Raw genomic sequence first — 16,257 nt, 5'->3', positions numbered from 1 at the left:
AATGTAAGAATAAAAATAGGCAGCAATGGAGATTTCACATAAGGGCATGATAGGATCTAAACCTGCCATCTTAGATCCATTCACTGAACGAGCACTGTGCAAGGGACCGCTTCAAAGGAAGATTACTTCCACACTGGGCGTGGGTAAGCGTTCATCACAGCACTACAGATCTAGAGTTGGAAGGGATGTCAAAGGCCATCTAATCGACCCCTTCCATATTATGGAAGAGAATACTGAGGCCCTGGGAAGTTAAGTGGCCTGTCCAGTGTCACACTTGGAGTAAATATCCCAGCTTGAATTTGGAACCAGATTGCCTGGTTCCAGAGCCATTGTGTTTTTTCCACTATAACAAATGACTTTTCTAATTTTCCCCACCTTGGCTAATTGCTTATAAATCCTGGGTTATTAAAAAACAATGTGGACAAGACTCAATCCTTATTTACGAATGGGGTCATGTGGAGTTTTTTCTATGTAAGAAAACAAAATATAATTTATTCAGTAACAAGAGACATGGAAAAATGTTTTTCTTCTGCCTGGGAAAAGTTTTTAACTTTTATTTTTTAAAAATATGGCCTGGCCCTATGATTTCATTGTTACAATGAACTTACTGATGAGGACACTCCCTTTTGCAATTCAGATAGATTAGTACTTTGCAATTTAGAGAGGTATCTAAAGCAGTGAACAGCTAGCATGCCTCCCAAGTGGTATCTGAAACCAGGACTTCCAGATTCCAAGGCCTGCTATCCACTACACATTTGCTTTTCATATTTCATTTCAGCACTAAAATGATTCAAAGGTTTTTATTCTTAGAAAGAACCTACTAGAACTGAATGATAATTAGCATTTGCAGGCGTTCGTTTGGGATTGAGCTGTGAAGAGCCTTGAATATCAATAGATTGAAGGCTGGGATGGACCTTTGAGACAGATCATCTTGTCCAACCCCCTCATTTTTCAGCTGAGAACACAGAAGCCCAGGGGGCAAAGTTACCTGTCCAAGGTCACACAGATAGTAAGCATTAGAGCAAAGCTTTGAACCCATATCCTCTGATTCTATAATCAGGGCTCTTCCCACTAACCATTCTGCTTCAAGCTGAACGAAACAATACGGTCCGGAGCAGGCCAACGGATCCAGCAAAGGCCCCTAGATGAAATACACCTCCATTCCCTCGTTCCTCCAAGTTCCACCAAATGGACAGTCATTTGGCCTAAGAAACTCATCTTAAGTTTAAAAAAACACACATACACATTTTAGGATATATTTTAGGAAGAATTAAATCTATCACCCATTTACTTCTTAGTGCAAATCATTTCAAACACATGATCAAAGTGTCTTGCTTTCCCAACACAGAGCTGAGATGGGCTACTGTGAGGAAATTTCAGTTTTCTGGGTTTGTTTTGGGAGGGAAGGGAGAGATGCAGGGGAGTTAATAATTCTGGAGCACAGGGAACTTTGGAGGGATGCAGGCCTAGGTTGAATATAAAAGTGGAAATACAGATAAAGAGATCAAAGACTCTAAGCAGCTGGGGGAAGGGGTAGAGAACAGAGGATGCAAGAAGGTACTGCGAAAAGGTTGGAGAAAGGGAGGTGGGAGGGCAGGGAAAACAAACTTCACCTACTTTGTAATTCTGCCTAGGACCCTGACAGCAACAATTGCCCCAGATGCCATTATCGCCTCTGTCACCTGCCGTAGGCTGCCAATGCCTCGTACAGAACAACATCCCTGTTTATAGGTGCAATTCGATTTAGGCAAACCCATTATAAGAAAATCTGGATTTTCAAAAAGAAAGAAATTAGGGAGGGGTATGTATGATCATTTTCTTTACAAAAGAATTCACCATCTAATGCCTTTAAATGCACAAGGAAAACTCATGACTATAAATGATATGATTTATAAAAATTTAATTTATACATAACTTTTAAGGAACATATGTATTGCCTAAAACAAAGTATACTTATATTCACACTCAAGGGTTACAAGAAATCTGAAGATGGTATTTAGCTCCCATCGCCTTAACGGTATACAATTAAACAAACTCTGGCCTGAGAGACATAGTTAAATGCTGGTAACTTGGGATACGTCTTGTCTTTGGTTTCTTTATCTGTCCAATGATGGAGCTGGATTAGATTGGCCCTGAAGTCTCACCCAGCTCCATGATTCTATTAAATTCTATTCTTTGAAAGCAAACAGATTTAACAAAACAGCATAAAGAAGCCAGACCACATAGGTAACTTAAAGCCCATATGATTTAACATATTACTACCCCTTTGGGTTCTATTTTTTGGAGAGATAAATCTTCTGAATAAAAATTACATTTGTAATAAAGTAGCTTATTAATACTGTTTTTTTTTAATTTAAGATGACAATAAACTACAATAGTCACACAGGCATTTATATTAATTATTTGGGTAGAATTAGCTAAAGCCTTGCTAATATTACTTCACTGAAGAGATTGAAGAGAAAAGTGGCTTATTTCCTTATATAATGATTTTAATATTAATGTTCCTTAGATAATCAAAAACTGCTACCACAACAGTCGTTTCCAATTAATTTTTAAAAACCACAGATACCAGAATATTTTTAACTTCTCACATTTGGGAAATTCTCAAATAGAAAAAAGAATAAAGATCACAAATTTTTCAAGGCTATACTTGAAGCACCATTATGAACTACCTATTATTTGATAGACATTTTGTATTTATGGGAAAATGAAAGATAATTTTCTTATGTAAGATGGGTGGCCATCAACAAGTAAGCAAATTCGAAAAATTTTTAAAACTCTTTATTGAATCACAAATCACACTTCTGAAAGAACATTTCATTAGCAAGAAGTTACCAGTAATTAAGTTAGCTAAGCTGATCAGCTTTGCACTTCTGGTTTTTTTATGATCCAAGATAGCTATCTGCAGCCTAGTAATATGAACTAACTGAAATGTCAGCTAATATCTGGTTGCTTTTGAATAAAAGTTTTTTCTCCATAAAATTGATTACTTTAACGTAAGGGAAAAGAAACCTGGCCAAAATGGCTGACGCTGAAATATATTTATATCACTAGCACCACTTCAGTAGCCAAACATTACCTGTGTGTGTTTGTAACCTCCAAATGTCCTTAATGCCTTTTCTTAGCAAAAACTTCCAAGAAATAAAACCTCTTTTGTGGAAACATTTTTCAAAAGCAGACACCGTCATTCCACAGGACTAACTCTTCCACCTTCTTCAGGACGTTTTATAGTGGTGTGAGCCAGTTCATGTGGCTCCAAGAAACCAACAACGTAACAGTAAGTACCAAATAATGCTTAAAACTTGCCTAGTCCCCAGGGAATGATGATCACAATCCTAACTATGCTCTTATGAAGTGGAACTTATTAGAACCAAACTGTTACAAAGAGGTATGAAACTGCAAATGCAATCTTGGGGCACATTAACTCACACAAAGGTACCAAGAAAAAAAGAAAAAGGAAACTGTATGAAACATGAGTGAAAATAACAGCCAACAAAAATGGGGGGGGGGAAGCTCTGGTTAAAACAAAATTTTAAAATATCACATAAAATAATGAGATGGGGAAAATAGACAAGTGGATGTGAGCAGGTGAATCTATACCATAGTACATGATATCCATTAAAATATTAAAACACATTTTAAATGTCAAACTGCTTATCTTGCTTTTTATCAACACAGAACCAGATGGCAGACTGCCAGCAGTTCATGTACAATTATTTATTTAAATATTTGTGTTTAGTAGAACTGATTGGCCTAGAAAATATACTTATGTGTTTAGCCTGACCAATTTACTTAGATCTATGTCAAAATGAACACTGCCTTGGTCAAATACCAAGTTATGCTTCTGTTTGGCTACCATGCTCCTGTAAAGAACCTGACATGAACATCTTAACGAACTTTTCTAAAAACAATCTGATACTCAGAAGCCTTCTGAAATGAATGAATGAACTGGCCACTAACTCACTAGTATCAGTGTACTTATGAACTATGTACAATGCTTGAAAAGGTTTACTTTACTTTTAAAAGCATCTGTTGCTCCAGGTGCATGGTTTTTATCTGGATGAAACTTCAAAGCAAGCTTTCTGTAAGCTTTCTTCAAATCCTCATCACCGGCATCCTTTGTGACTCCCAGTACTTCATAATAATTTTTACACTTGTTTATGCTGTGAACAAAAGAATGTTATATAAAATAAATGTCAGAAGAAAACTTCATGCAACTCACATGAACATTTAACTCATTAGAAAAGTATAAATAACTATTTTTGCTCCATTGCTTACCAAACACAGTGAAACCTAGGTTATGGATTGGATGCACACATTTCTCAATTTGCTCCATTGTGGTCCAAGACCATATACTATGCCCCAAATTCTGGTCAGTTATTCTGGAAATGTAGGCAGAAGAACTGAGCAAGAATAAACATTCAGTACAAGGAGAACTTTTAAGAAAAACAACTCAAAGTTCATTACATTTGTACACGAACCTGATACCACAATGAAATATTTGGGAATAAGAATATTTTGAAACTAGAATAATTAGAAGAGGGAAAATTTCTAAACACTTTGCAACTTTTGTTTAACTGTAAATTTTTAGCTAAGAATGATCAACACAGCAAAAAGTCAAGATGTAACATAAACAAATGCAAGAAATTTTAATCTTTACACAGTTTAACATCAAATGGGATAGAGGGTGGGTAGGAAGGGAGGGAAGTTTCTTCATGTAGGTAAAATTACTATTAAAATGAATTTTAGGGAATTTCTAAATTTGTTAGGGCAGATTAAAAAAGGTGGGAGGGGAGATGAGGCCAATGGTGTGGTGAAAATAAGTTATGCAAACAAAGGAACACCCCTCATACTACCAAGAATAAAACAGAACAAAATAAAACATTAAAAGACTTGGAAGAAAACATCCCCGCCCCCCCCCCCAGCTACATAGCAAATTTTCTAGTGAGGATTTATGAATTCGCCAGGGGAAAATGGCATAGGACTGATATAATGATGGAGAGACTGCTTCCAGGGATGGGGAACCTGCAGCCTTGAGACCACATGTGGCCCTCCAGGTCCTTCTAGGCCCTAGGATGCAACCTTCTGACTAAGTTCAAGTTTTACAGAACAAATCCTCTTACTAAGGGGAAAAGAATCTCTTTCCCTCCCCTTTTTTAATTGGATATTTCCTATCTCTCAATCACCACCATTTCTTCTTAAAGATTAGAGAAGATTAAGCAACCAGTTTCAAAATCTTTCAGGAGACAGGATACTAAGTTCAGGGGGAGGACCATCCATACAGCAAGAGCAAAGACAGTTCAAATAAAGTTCTACAGGAAAATGTCCAGCACGTGAAGTGGGTGTTCCACTGAGAATTTATGGGAAGGTATGGACAAAGAATCACTCAGGATGAAGTCAGGATGTGCTTTGGGAGGAAGGGTTAATGACATCAATAATCCTTTGAATTATGAAAATACTTCAAACTAGATTCAAGAGCCTGATACTGATTCCTGACAAAATTCTTGGAAAAATCATCAAAGGGGCATTTTATGAGGTAAGAAGTGCTAACCTACATAGTTTCAATAAGTCACACCAATTTGCTTTTCTAACAAGCATGCAGCTAAAAGCCACATTTGTATTTTATAATACTTGGAAATAAAACTAACTGATTTCAATTTACCAAACACTTATTAAGTACAAAGTACTACACTAAGCACCGCGGATGAAAAGACCAAAAAAAAAAAAGTCCCAGCCCTCAGAGAAGTATCTATTTTACTATGGGGGAATACATGTACAAAAGTAAGTAAACATAAATCACAGAGGACAAAAGCTTAAACTGGGGGAAATGGTGAAAGGAGGAGAGGAGTTTGGGAGAGATCAAGAAAGGCAAGGTATAGGAGGTGGCAACTCATCTAAGCATCAAAGGAAGACTGAGATTTTAAGAGGTAGCAATGAGAAAAGAATGCATTTCTGGGCAGTAGGGACTGGCTGTGCAAAAGTGCCGAGGCAAGTCCTAGAGAACTTTGCTTGGTGCACTTAGGAAACATGAAATGAGTCTGGAAAGATGGGTGAGAACCAGACTCTGGTGGTGGTGGGGTTAAATGCAAGTCTAAAGAGATCATATTTGCCCCTACAGGCAACAGGGAACCATTGAAGAATCCTGAGGAGAGGAGTGAAGTGGGCAGACTCGTGGCCTTTGGAACATTAATGTGACAAAATATGTGGAAGGAGGTACCTCATCACATTTATCAGATTGGCCAACACGGCAAAAGAGGAAAATGATAAATGTTGGAGAAGATGTTGGAAAATTGGAACACTAATGCATTGTTGGTGGAGGTGTGTAATGACACAACCAGTTTGGAGAGCAATTTGGAACTATACCCAAAGGATTATAAAAATGTGCATACCCTTTGACCCAGCAATACCACTTCTAGGGTTGTATCCCAAAGCAATCATACAAATGGCAAAAGGACCCGCATGTACAAAAATATTTCTAGCAGCTTTTTTTTTTGTGGTGGCCAAGAATTGGCAATTGACAGGATGCCCATCAATTGGGGAATGGCTGAACAAGTTGTGGTATACGAATGTAAAGGAATACTATTGTGCTATAATAAATGATGAAAGACCTGTATGGTCTGATGCTGAGTGCAGTGAGCAGAACCAGGAGAACGTTGTACCCAGTTAACGGCCACGTTCCGCAATGACTAATACTGATATACTTAATCCTTCTTAGCTATACAAGGATCTAAGACATCTCCAAAGGTGCCATGATGGAAAATGCTATCCACATCCAAAGAAAGAACTATGGAGTCTGAATGCAGATCCAAGCACACAATTTGCTATTTTTTCCTTCTGTTTTGTTTTCTCTTTCTGGTGGTTCCTCCTATTGGTTCTAATTTTTACTAACAACATCACCAATGTGAAAAGATGTTTAATAGGAATATATATGTATAGCCTATATCAGACTGCACGTAGTCTTGGGGAAGGAGGTGGGGGAGGGGGAGAAAAATTTAAAACTCAAAAGCTTGTGGAAGTGACTGCTGATGAAGCAAAATAAATTAATAAAAAAATGTGCAAGATTAAGCAGAAAGGAGAAGACGCTGGAAGGGAGGACAGCAGGGATACTGTTGCAGTTGATTCAGGCACAAGGTGATAAAGGGGAGTAAGTGGTTGTGAGAATGGAAAGAAGGGGACAGGTGATAAGAGATGATTAGAAGTAGAATTATCAGGGCTTACCATCTGATGGAATATGAGGGGAGTAAAGAAGAGGTAATCAAGGCAAAAAGATCACGGTGCACTTAAGAGAAATAAGGAAGGTTTAGAGCAGTGGTAGGTTTAGAGAGAAAGAAAGGGATCCATTCTGGGCAACTTGAGATGTCTATGAGACATCCAGCTGGAGCAATTCAACAGAAAGTTGGTAACTAGAGCTCAGGAGAGACATTTGCAGATTTGGGAGTCATTTATATACAGATCAGAATTGAAGCTGATTAGGTTAGAAGTCACCAGGAAAGAGTATACATAGAGAGAACACGAGATTCAAAAATATCTCAACAACTTAGAAAACTGGGAAGGTGACACATAAGACAGAAAAGAACACCACTGCTTCAAGCATTTAAACACCTATCAAATGTTCCGATTGGCCCCAGAGGGTATATCTAGGAACAACGGTTTTATGTGGCAAAGAGGCAAATTTAGGTTTGAGGTTGGGAATATCTTCCTAACAAATAGGAGCTTTCCAAAGTGGAATGAGCTGGCTCCTACGAGAGCAGGGTCCTCCTCACTTGAGTTCTTAAAATAAAACGGGATGACTACTTGTCAGGGGTGCAGCAGAAGGAATTTTTTTTCTACTGTGCATCAGACTACAGAACCTCTGTGATCTATTTTGGATTCTGTGATTCTAGAAAGCCCTGATGGGGATCCATGCTGAATAGGCAGAGAAGGCTGGATGATGATCCCCAGCTGAAGAGACTGAGGTGGAAAAACCTTTCCCCAGGTGCAGGCTTTTGCCTCACTCTCCCATCTTCTTTGGCCTTCACTCCTCATTTCTTTCCCACAAGAAAACCTAGGTTCTGCCGCTGGAATTACCCTGGGCTCTGATGGGGAAGCTTTTATCTTATCTTACCAGGCCCCAGGCTTCCAGACCTTTCCACCACTTACATGCCCTTTTCCTCTCTTTACTTCACCCATTAGAATGCTTGAGCACAGTTACTGTCTTGCTGGCTTCAATTCTCTCTCTAGGTTTATCCATCTGTCCAGATCTAGGTGGCTCTCCATCAGCCTTCAGGTAATTTCCCCTTCTTTCTAGGAGTTCAGTACCAGACTCACAGTCAGTCTTCTTCTCCACAACCATCCCTGCTTTTTTACTTGGGGAATTCAAATTACATGTTGATGCCCCTTCAAATATCTTTGCTTCCAAGACTGAAATCTCTAGCATCTTTATTCCACTTCTGCCAGACACACAAAGGAACAGTCATAACCTTGGCCTTATAATCATCATATATATCATCATCTACACATATATAAAATCATATGTATACATATCATCAAACATAAGCATTCCATCTCCAAAATCTAATTTTGAAGTTCTTCTACCTGATTGTGACTTTGTGTTCTTCTATCTCTCCTCCCACCCATCCTTATCACATGTCTAGTCAGGCGACCTCTCTCTGCTTTCCTAAGCCATCACCCTTGCCCTGGCCTTCTGTTCCTCCCTTCAAATACTGATCTTTTCAACTTTAAACTACCCTCTGCCCTTGAATGAATCCCCTGCCTCCCCTGTTCCATTGTTCCTTATCCCTTTCCAGACCCCAACCTGGATTACTCTCTCCACCTACCTTTTCTGCTACTCCTTACCTGTAACAGACCCCACTTGAGAAAACAAGAAGATTATCCCAACTGAGTCCACCACAAATTCATGTTATAGAATTTCAATTGGCCTCTTGTTGCGGTACAACAATCCTTTTATTCTTCCTAGATCAACTATATCATATTTCTCACATCTTCTAAACTGCCTTTTCAAAAGTTCCCCACGAGGACCTCACTTCATATTTTATTTAAAAAGAGGACATTAAGAGCAAAATGAGCAGAACCACAAGAACACTGTATACAATAATAGCAATCTTGTTTTAAGAATGACTTTGTGCAAATAAGTTATTTCATCTATTATAACTAGCCAAATTAACTGTAAAGGATGTCTGAAGAAAGACGTTATCTGAATCCAGAGAAAGAACTGACAAATAGAAGAAATATGCATAGAATAATTTTGCGTCTAATGGTAGCCATCTCTAGGGCAGGGGAGGGGGAAGGAAAAGGAAAAAAAAGAAATTTAATAATTGTGTATATTTGAAGGGAATAGCAAGTTGTGCATAGTAGATCTGCAGTTTCACGTACAATTTTCTTTTTATTGTACTATGTTATGGAAATGCTTGTTTTATTCTTAAATTAAAAATAAGGTGTTTTTTTTTTAAAAGAGGATATTAACCAAGAGTTGCTTCTCCTCCCCAATTTCATACTTCAAATTACCTATCTCCCTCTTCTTTCCTTGATCAGTCTGACAGGCTGTGATAGCCAGTCTCTTGATCACTAATAATCTCTCTACTTTTGCCCTTGATATCACCTCCTATTTCTTGTTGGCAGTCTGCCACTTCTATCATTCTCTCTCTTGCTTGCATTTTCAACCTCTTCTTATCAACTAGCTCCTTTTTTATTATTTTATTAGCACTGTCACAGAAAATATGTACAGATGAACTGATTCTTAAAGTGTATAATCCCAACCAAGCTTTAAGCAGATAAATTAGATAAGTGAAATCTATATTGTAGATATATGCAGAAATAGGATCACCCTGTAACTTCAAACAGAAGACTGAAATTCACTTTACCAAAAATGTAAATAAAAATAACATCAATGTTATTTAAAATAAACAAACAAAAAACCAAGCATTAAAAATACCAAACAAATATTTTGTCCAATTGAATTCCTATAAGGTCTAAATACTGCACTGTTCACCCTCTGCACAAGCCAGGCATCTTCTGGTACTTAAAGTTCAATTTAAAGAGTTTTGGAGCCCTGCCTTCTGTACTATTTTAAAATGTTTAGGTTTTGATTCTCAGGTGTCATTTGAATTTCTTAAACGCATCAGCATAACAACTTGCTAACTTACAACAGAGGGCAGTTTAAGTAGCGAGAAGGAAGTTTTTCCCTTTATGAGGCTTACGCTGGAAGAAAAGAATGAAATAAGTGAACACTAGGCTTCAAAAGTTAATTGATAATGGACTCAGTGCCACTTTACAAAAGTGCTCGTAACCTTAGCTTAAGCTGACATGTCCACTTTGGTAAGTTAGCAAAAAGAATACCATCACTTCAGAAGATACTCTCTTGCTGCAAGACGTGCCTCACCTCTGATAAAGCCGACTCTGGCTGAAGAGAGGGAGGTGGAGAGGGGACAAGAATTTGCAAAAGAGTGTGCCTCCCTTGAATACCAATTTAAGCTCAGGGACATGAACCATGGGCTTCTTGCAAGCACTGCTGATCTACAGTAGTGGATAAGTAATTGCGATCATTAAGTTGTCTGATATTCAGCACGACTCCTCTTTCTTCCATTAAGATAAGCAATGCAGACGATGAGGATTAGCCCAGCAAGGGCTCTACCAACAGCTACGGGGATCAGCAGGTTGTTTTCATCTAGAAGACACTGCTCCACTGATCCAAATTTGTCACATTCAACCTTGAAAGCCTGTGACTTGTACATTTTTTTTCTTTATTAACTTGTAAGAATTCCCTACAGTGGCTTGCAGCTCCTTCAGTGAACCATTAACAGCTTCAAAAGTAGGTTGCTTAGCATCAGGTAAAAGTTGTATTTAAGAGGATCCCTTAGAAGAAAAAATTGCCCACAGTTGCACTCATTCCAAATCTAAAAACAAGGGATCCTTTAACAACCTTGACTTGACCCTACTACCCCACCCCTTTGACTGAAACTGCTCTCTTCAAGGTCATCAACATCCTCTTCATTGCTTACTCCACAGGCATTTTCGGAGTCCTCTTCCTTGTTGACCTCTGCCTTCCTTCTGGAGTTTTTGTGACAATGCTTTTCCATTGTTCTCTTCCACCTGTTTGACCAACCTTCCTCCACACTCCATCCCTTCAGTACGGGTGGACCCCACAACTCCACGTTCAGCCTTCTCCTCTTCTCCCTCTACATTCTTTCTTAGGGATAGCATCTCCTTCCACGGATTCATGAGATCAAGGGATTACAGATTTAAAGCTGGATGGGAAAACTAAGGGAAAAAGAGGTTAAATAACTTGCCTGGGTCACACAGTTATGATTAGCAGCCAGGTCTCCCTTACTCCAGGTCAGAGGCCTAGGGACTGCCCTATTCTGCCTCACAAATACCCACCTACCACATCACCTCTCCACAGAGATGTCTCTCAAACCTACCCGTGCAGCCAAGCCCCTTCTGAACTTTAGTTCCTACCTCTAAATGGGTGCTGGATGCCCCAAGCTGGAGGCACTGCAGGCAAATCAGCTTCAGCATGCTCAAAGCAGCATTCATGATTTCCCCCTGAAAACCAGCCCCTCCTTCTAACACCCTCGATTCTGTCTTTCTTGCTTCCTTCACTTCCTCTTACTTCACAGGTAACAACCAACCGCCAAATCCTGGGGCTTCTACCTCGACAATGGTTCTCACACCTGTCTTCTTTCTATTCTTACCACTACCCGCTCCGCTCAGGACCTGGCGTTGCTGCATTTGAATTATTGCATGATCTTCTAACTGGCTTCCCTACACTCAGTCTCTAATCTCTCTCATCATTTTCCACACAGCTACCAATCTGGCATTCCAAAAGCACAGCTCTATCCACACCACACCACTGCTTCAAGACATCTCCACGGATGCTAGCACAGAAAACAAACTCTTCATTTTGGCATTTTTAAAGCCCATCACAATCTAGATCCAGCCTATCTTTCTGAGCTCTCACAGCCAAACTGACCTACCTGCTGATCCCCACACACGACATCCCACTCCCCAGGGCTGTCTCTCATGCCTGGAATGCTCATTCTCCTCTCCTCTGCCTCTGAGACCTTCTACTCACTTCAAGGCTCAGCTCAAGTGCCCTCTCTTGAAAGAAGCTGTGCCTTATTCTTTCCTAGTAGTTTGAACACAAGCCCCCACCAGAAAATCATTTTGTATTGATATTTATTTGTGAATATGCCGTATCTTCTGGTAGACTGTAAGCTCCTTGAGGACAGGGGCTGTCCTTTTTTTTTCTTTTAATGTTTCCCCAGCAAATAGCACAGTGCTCAGGTCATATTTTTTGATAATTTCATTTCTGTAGGGAGCCCCCAAGGACATGCCCAAGATCACACAGCCGGTATGTGTCAGAGAGGGGACTGGAACTCAGGTCTTCTTGGCTGCAAGGATAGCTCTCTATTCATTACAGTTATACACCCCACCTCACCCCATCCCCAACCACTGCCCCTGCAGACATCATCAAAATGGTTGATTTGAATGTTCCCTTGTGGAGGAGTGGCTAGATATCTGCACCAACTGCAGCCTCCAGGGCAGGCAAGCCCATTCACCTGAAGCAGCAGAGCGCTCTGAGGGAGAGTCAGGAAGCAGTCCATGCCAGGTAGGTCAAACCACCACCCTGACTACCAACCTCTAATTACGGACCAAATGCCACCAAGAGCCAGGTGCTGTGGCCCCAAGATTCCTCAGTGCTGTCAAATGGCTCAATGTCTGAAACGGAGAGGGCTTTATCAGTGGCAGGAGCCCTAAAGAAGAGGTAAGATCAAGGGAGCTTTGGTACTGCACACCAAAGACCAGGGGCCCTTTCCATATGATGCTATATTATCTCTGCCATTAGAATGTAAGCTCCTCAACACTGTCTCATCCCCACGTTCAGAACGGTGCTATGCACATGGCATGTGACTGATGAAGGCTTTTCCATCCGTTCATTCGCTGTGCCAGGCTGCCTGCCACTTTCCTGGCACAAAGTACATATTCGATAAATGCTTTCTCTAAACTATGATCCCGTAAGAGAGAATGTTACAGAAATCAACAAATGAAAGAGAGCAAGAGGGAGTGATCTATTGCATCAAAAGCTGCAGAGAGGTCAGGGAAGAAAAGAACAGGGGACTGTGCAGCTAGGAAATCATTCATATTCTGCGTAGAACAGTTTCAGTGACATGGTAGAGTCAGAAACCAGATTTCAAGGGTTGAGAAATGACTAGGAAGGAGACAAAACAGCAGGGAAAATATCCCTATTTGTAGAAAAATTTTTTTACTTAGAAAACCCCTGAGGAATAGCAAAGAAACTAATTAAAATGACTAACAGCTCCAGTTAAGTGGTAAGACAGAAAATAAATCCATAAAAATCACCAATAGTTCTACATAACAATAATAGAAACCAGAAGGAAATGAGACAAAAATATAACATAGAAACAAAAAATTTACAAGACTGAAGGCACACCGTGCAAGGCTCTAAATACTTAACAAAGGAGTTTGCATTTGATCCTAGAACTTGTGGGTAGCCACTGCAGCTTATTAGCAGAGGGATGAGGTGGTCTCTGGGCTTTCCTATTACTTTAGCAGTTTGCTAAAGGGATTGCAAAGGGGAGCAGACTTGAGGCAGGGAGAGTAGCTGGGAGTTCTGCATTGAGAGGAGGTGACAGCCTGAACTCTGGCAGTGACCATGAGAATGGAGTGAAGACAGGTGCAAGAGATTTGGAGGCAGAAATCACTAAGCTTGGCCAATGAGTGGATATGTGAGCTGAGGCTCCATGAAGGAGGCCTGAAAGATGGTGCTGCCCTCAAAAGATAGAGAAATACGAAACAGGAGTCAGCTTCAGAGAGAAAATAACAGTTCAAGGTTAGGATCTGGCAAAGAGTGAGATGTAATAAGATGGGGGTGGGGGGTGGGGGGGGGCCTCACAAGTAGAGGGCAAAGTAATGTTGAAACTGGTTGACCACAGGGTCAAGACTGAGAAGGAAAGAAAGTGAAGCAGTGATGGCTTGAATGTAAGTATAAGTTATAAAACACTTTATATAAATTAAAGAAGATAAATAATTACTGGAGGGAAATTAATTACACATGGATGAGCTGTACCAATTTGATACAAATGGCCTAAATAACTTTACTGACTTAGTGCTATACCAAACCACAGAGGGCTAAAACCAGAAAAAATTAAAGCAAAAATCATATGAAAACCAGAATAGTCTAGAATTTCAAGAGAAAGAGTAAAAAAAAAAATGGATTGGAAGGATACCTAAAACTATATCATGAAACAGTAATTATCAAAACTATTTAAGAGGAGCTAAATAGAAAACTATGCCAGTGGGACAAACAATATAGGCAAAAAGCAGAAATAAAATTCAATACGACAGTATTTAGAATAGAAGAACAAACTACTAGGGGGAAGGATAAAGGATAAAGAACTGCTGTGAAAACCTGAAAGCATTTGGGGAGAAAACAAGCTTACCATAGCCTCCTATACCAGAAACTACAATAAATTCCAAACGGATACATGGCATAAATAGAAAATGCCATACAATTTAAAAACCGAAGAAAACGGAAGATGGTTTCTTTCACACTTCTGGCTGAGGGAAAGTTCTTTGCTAAAAAAATAGAGAGGATCAGAAATGAGAAAACAGACCATGTTGACTACATTAAAGTTGAAAAGGCTGTTTGGGCAAGTTAATTAACCTGTCTGTCTCAGTTTCCTCAACTGTAAAATGGTTAATAAATTAATTTTTAAATAAAATCCATACAGCCAGGGAAGAGGAAAACCATTAAAGAGAAAGGAAAACCATTAAGGGGTAAGGGAATCTTTTGTTCAAATATCTTTCTTAAGGTCTGCTACTCAACTAACAAATATGTGAGATCAAAAGCCATTCCCCAACAGATAAATGGTCAGAGTATATGAACAAAGGTTCTTAAAAATATTGCACACTATTAAAAACTCAGAATGCTCTGAATCACTAGTAATAAGAGAAACCAAATCAAAACTATTATCAAGTTTTTTTACCTTACACCCAGAAAATGGACACGAATGACTGAAGATAGAAATATTCAACATTGTAGGGATGGCAGAAAGACGAATACTGACGCATGGTTAATGAAGGTACGAACTGGCCCAATCATTCTGGAAAGCAATTTGGAATGATGTAAGCTGATATGTCCATACCCTTTAACCCAGAGATTCCATGCTAATGAAGTCACCGATAAGAAATGCTTCACATACACCAAATATTTATATCATCACTTCTGATGGTAGCCAGGAACAAAGGAGCTGTCCACTGTTCAGGGAATGGCTAAACAAACTGTGGCAATGTGAATGGAATATGATATTACTATGCTGTAAGAAACAGGGAATATGATGAGTGACTACATCCCTCAGTGCTGAGAAACATGGGAAGAGTACATGTATGGATATAAAATGAAAGAAGCAGAATCTGGAAAATTAAAAGAACATGTAAAGAACAGGAAGCGAAACTAAAGTTATGAAATTATAATGACCAACTCTGGTCTTAAAGAAGACTTGGGAAGGGGCTCCTCTTCCTTCTTTGCAGAGGCAGGGACCTATAGGAGGAGAAGCCTACAAATAATGCTAGACTTTTTAGATGTGCTAATCTAGTTTAGCTAAACTGTTTTTTCCTCCTCTTTTTTTTTTTAATCATTTCTTATAAGACACCCTTCTGGGCCATCCTTTGGGAAATGTAGGTGATACACTTGGCAGCTAGGTGGCGCAGGGTAGAGTGCTCGGCTGGAAGGCAAGTACTTGAGTGTCTTGAGACATTTACTAGCTGTGTGACTTTGAGCAAGTTAGTTAACCTGTCTGCCTCAGTTTCCTCAACTGTGAAATGGCTAATAAAATCATCTACCTCCCAGGGTGCTTGTGAGGATCAAATGAGATATCTGTAAAGTGCTTAGCACAGTGCCTGGCCCATAACTGGTGCTATATAAATGCTAGTTACAATGATAATGATGATGATATAAAAGCAAAACAGAACAATAACATTTTTTAAAAAATAACTACCAATAAGATAAATGCAACTTAAAACAGCTCTGAGGTTTTACTCCTCACCCATCAAAGTGGAGAAGACATCTACAAATAAGACACGTACAATTATTGGTACAATTGTGACTCGGTCAAAATATTCTGGAAAATTATTTGGAATTATGGAACACAAATTATAGAAGCCTAAATACTCATTCTTCTACACAGAAACCCCATCCTAAGAAGTCATAGACTGAAAAGCTCCATACATAACAAAACA

The 16,257-nt window shown here is 39.4% G+C and overlaps 1 protein-coding gene across 5 annotated transcripts in view; it reads right to left on the bottom strand.

The window, feature by feature from the left end:
* Window positions 1-16,257, bottom strand: part of DNAJB14 (DnaJ heat shock protein family (Hsp40) member B14) — a 91,211-nt gene that overhangs the window by 26,051 nt on the left and 48,903 nt on the right. For 3 of the 5 annotated variants that reach the window (XM_020988285.2, XM_020988284.2, XM_020988286.2), the window contains one exon: window positions 4,018-4,163. In XM_020988285.2, coding sequence (XP_020843944.1) covers window positions 4,018-4,163 — 146 coding nt within the window. Of the gene's footprint in view, window positions 1-837; window positions 1,219-1,617; window positions 1,769-4,017; window positions 4,164-16,257 lie in introns of those variants that run through there. The other 2 variants (XM_078148579.1, XM_078148578.1) reach the window with 2 other exon arrangements.

This window comes from Phascolarctos cinereus, unplaced genomic scaffold (genome assembly GCF_003287225.1).
Source record: "Phascolarctos cinereus isolate Bilbo 61053 unplaced genomic scaffold, phaCin_HiC Scaffold_9;HRSCAF=440, whole genome shotgun sequence".
Lineage (NCBI taxonomy): Eukaryota > Metazoa > Chordata > Mammalia > Diprotodontia > Phascolarctidae > Phascolarctos > Phascolarctos cinereus.
Note: the sequence above shows the minus strand (reverse complement) of the source record. Positions and strands in the feature narration are given on the sequence as shown.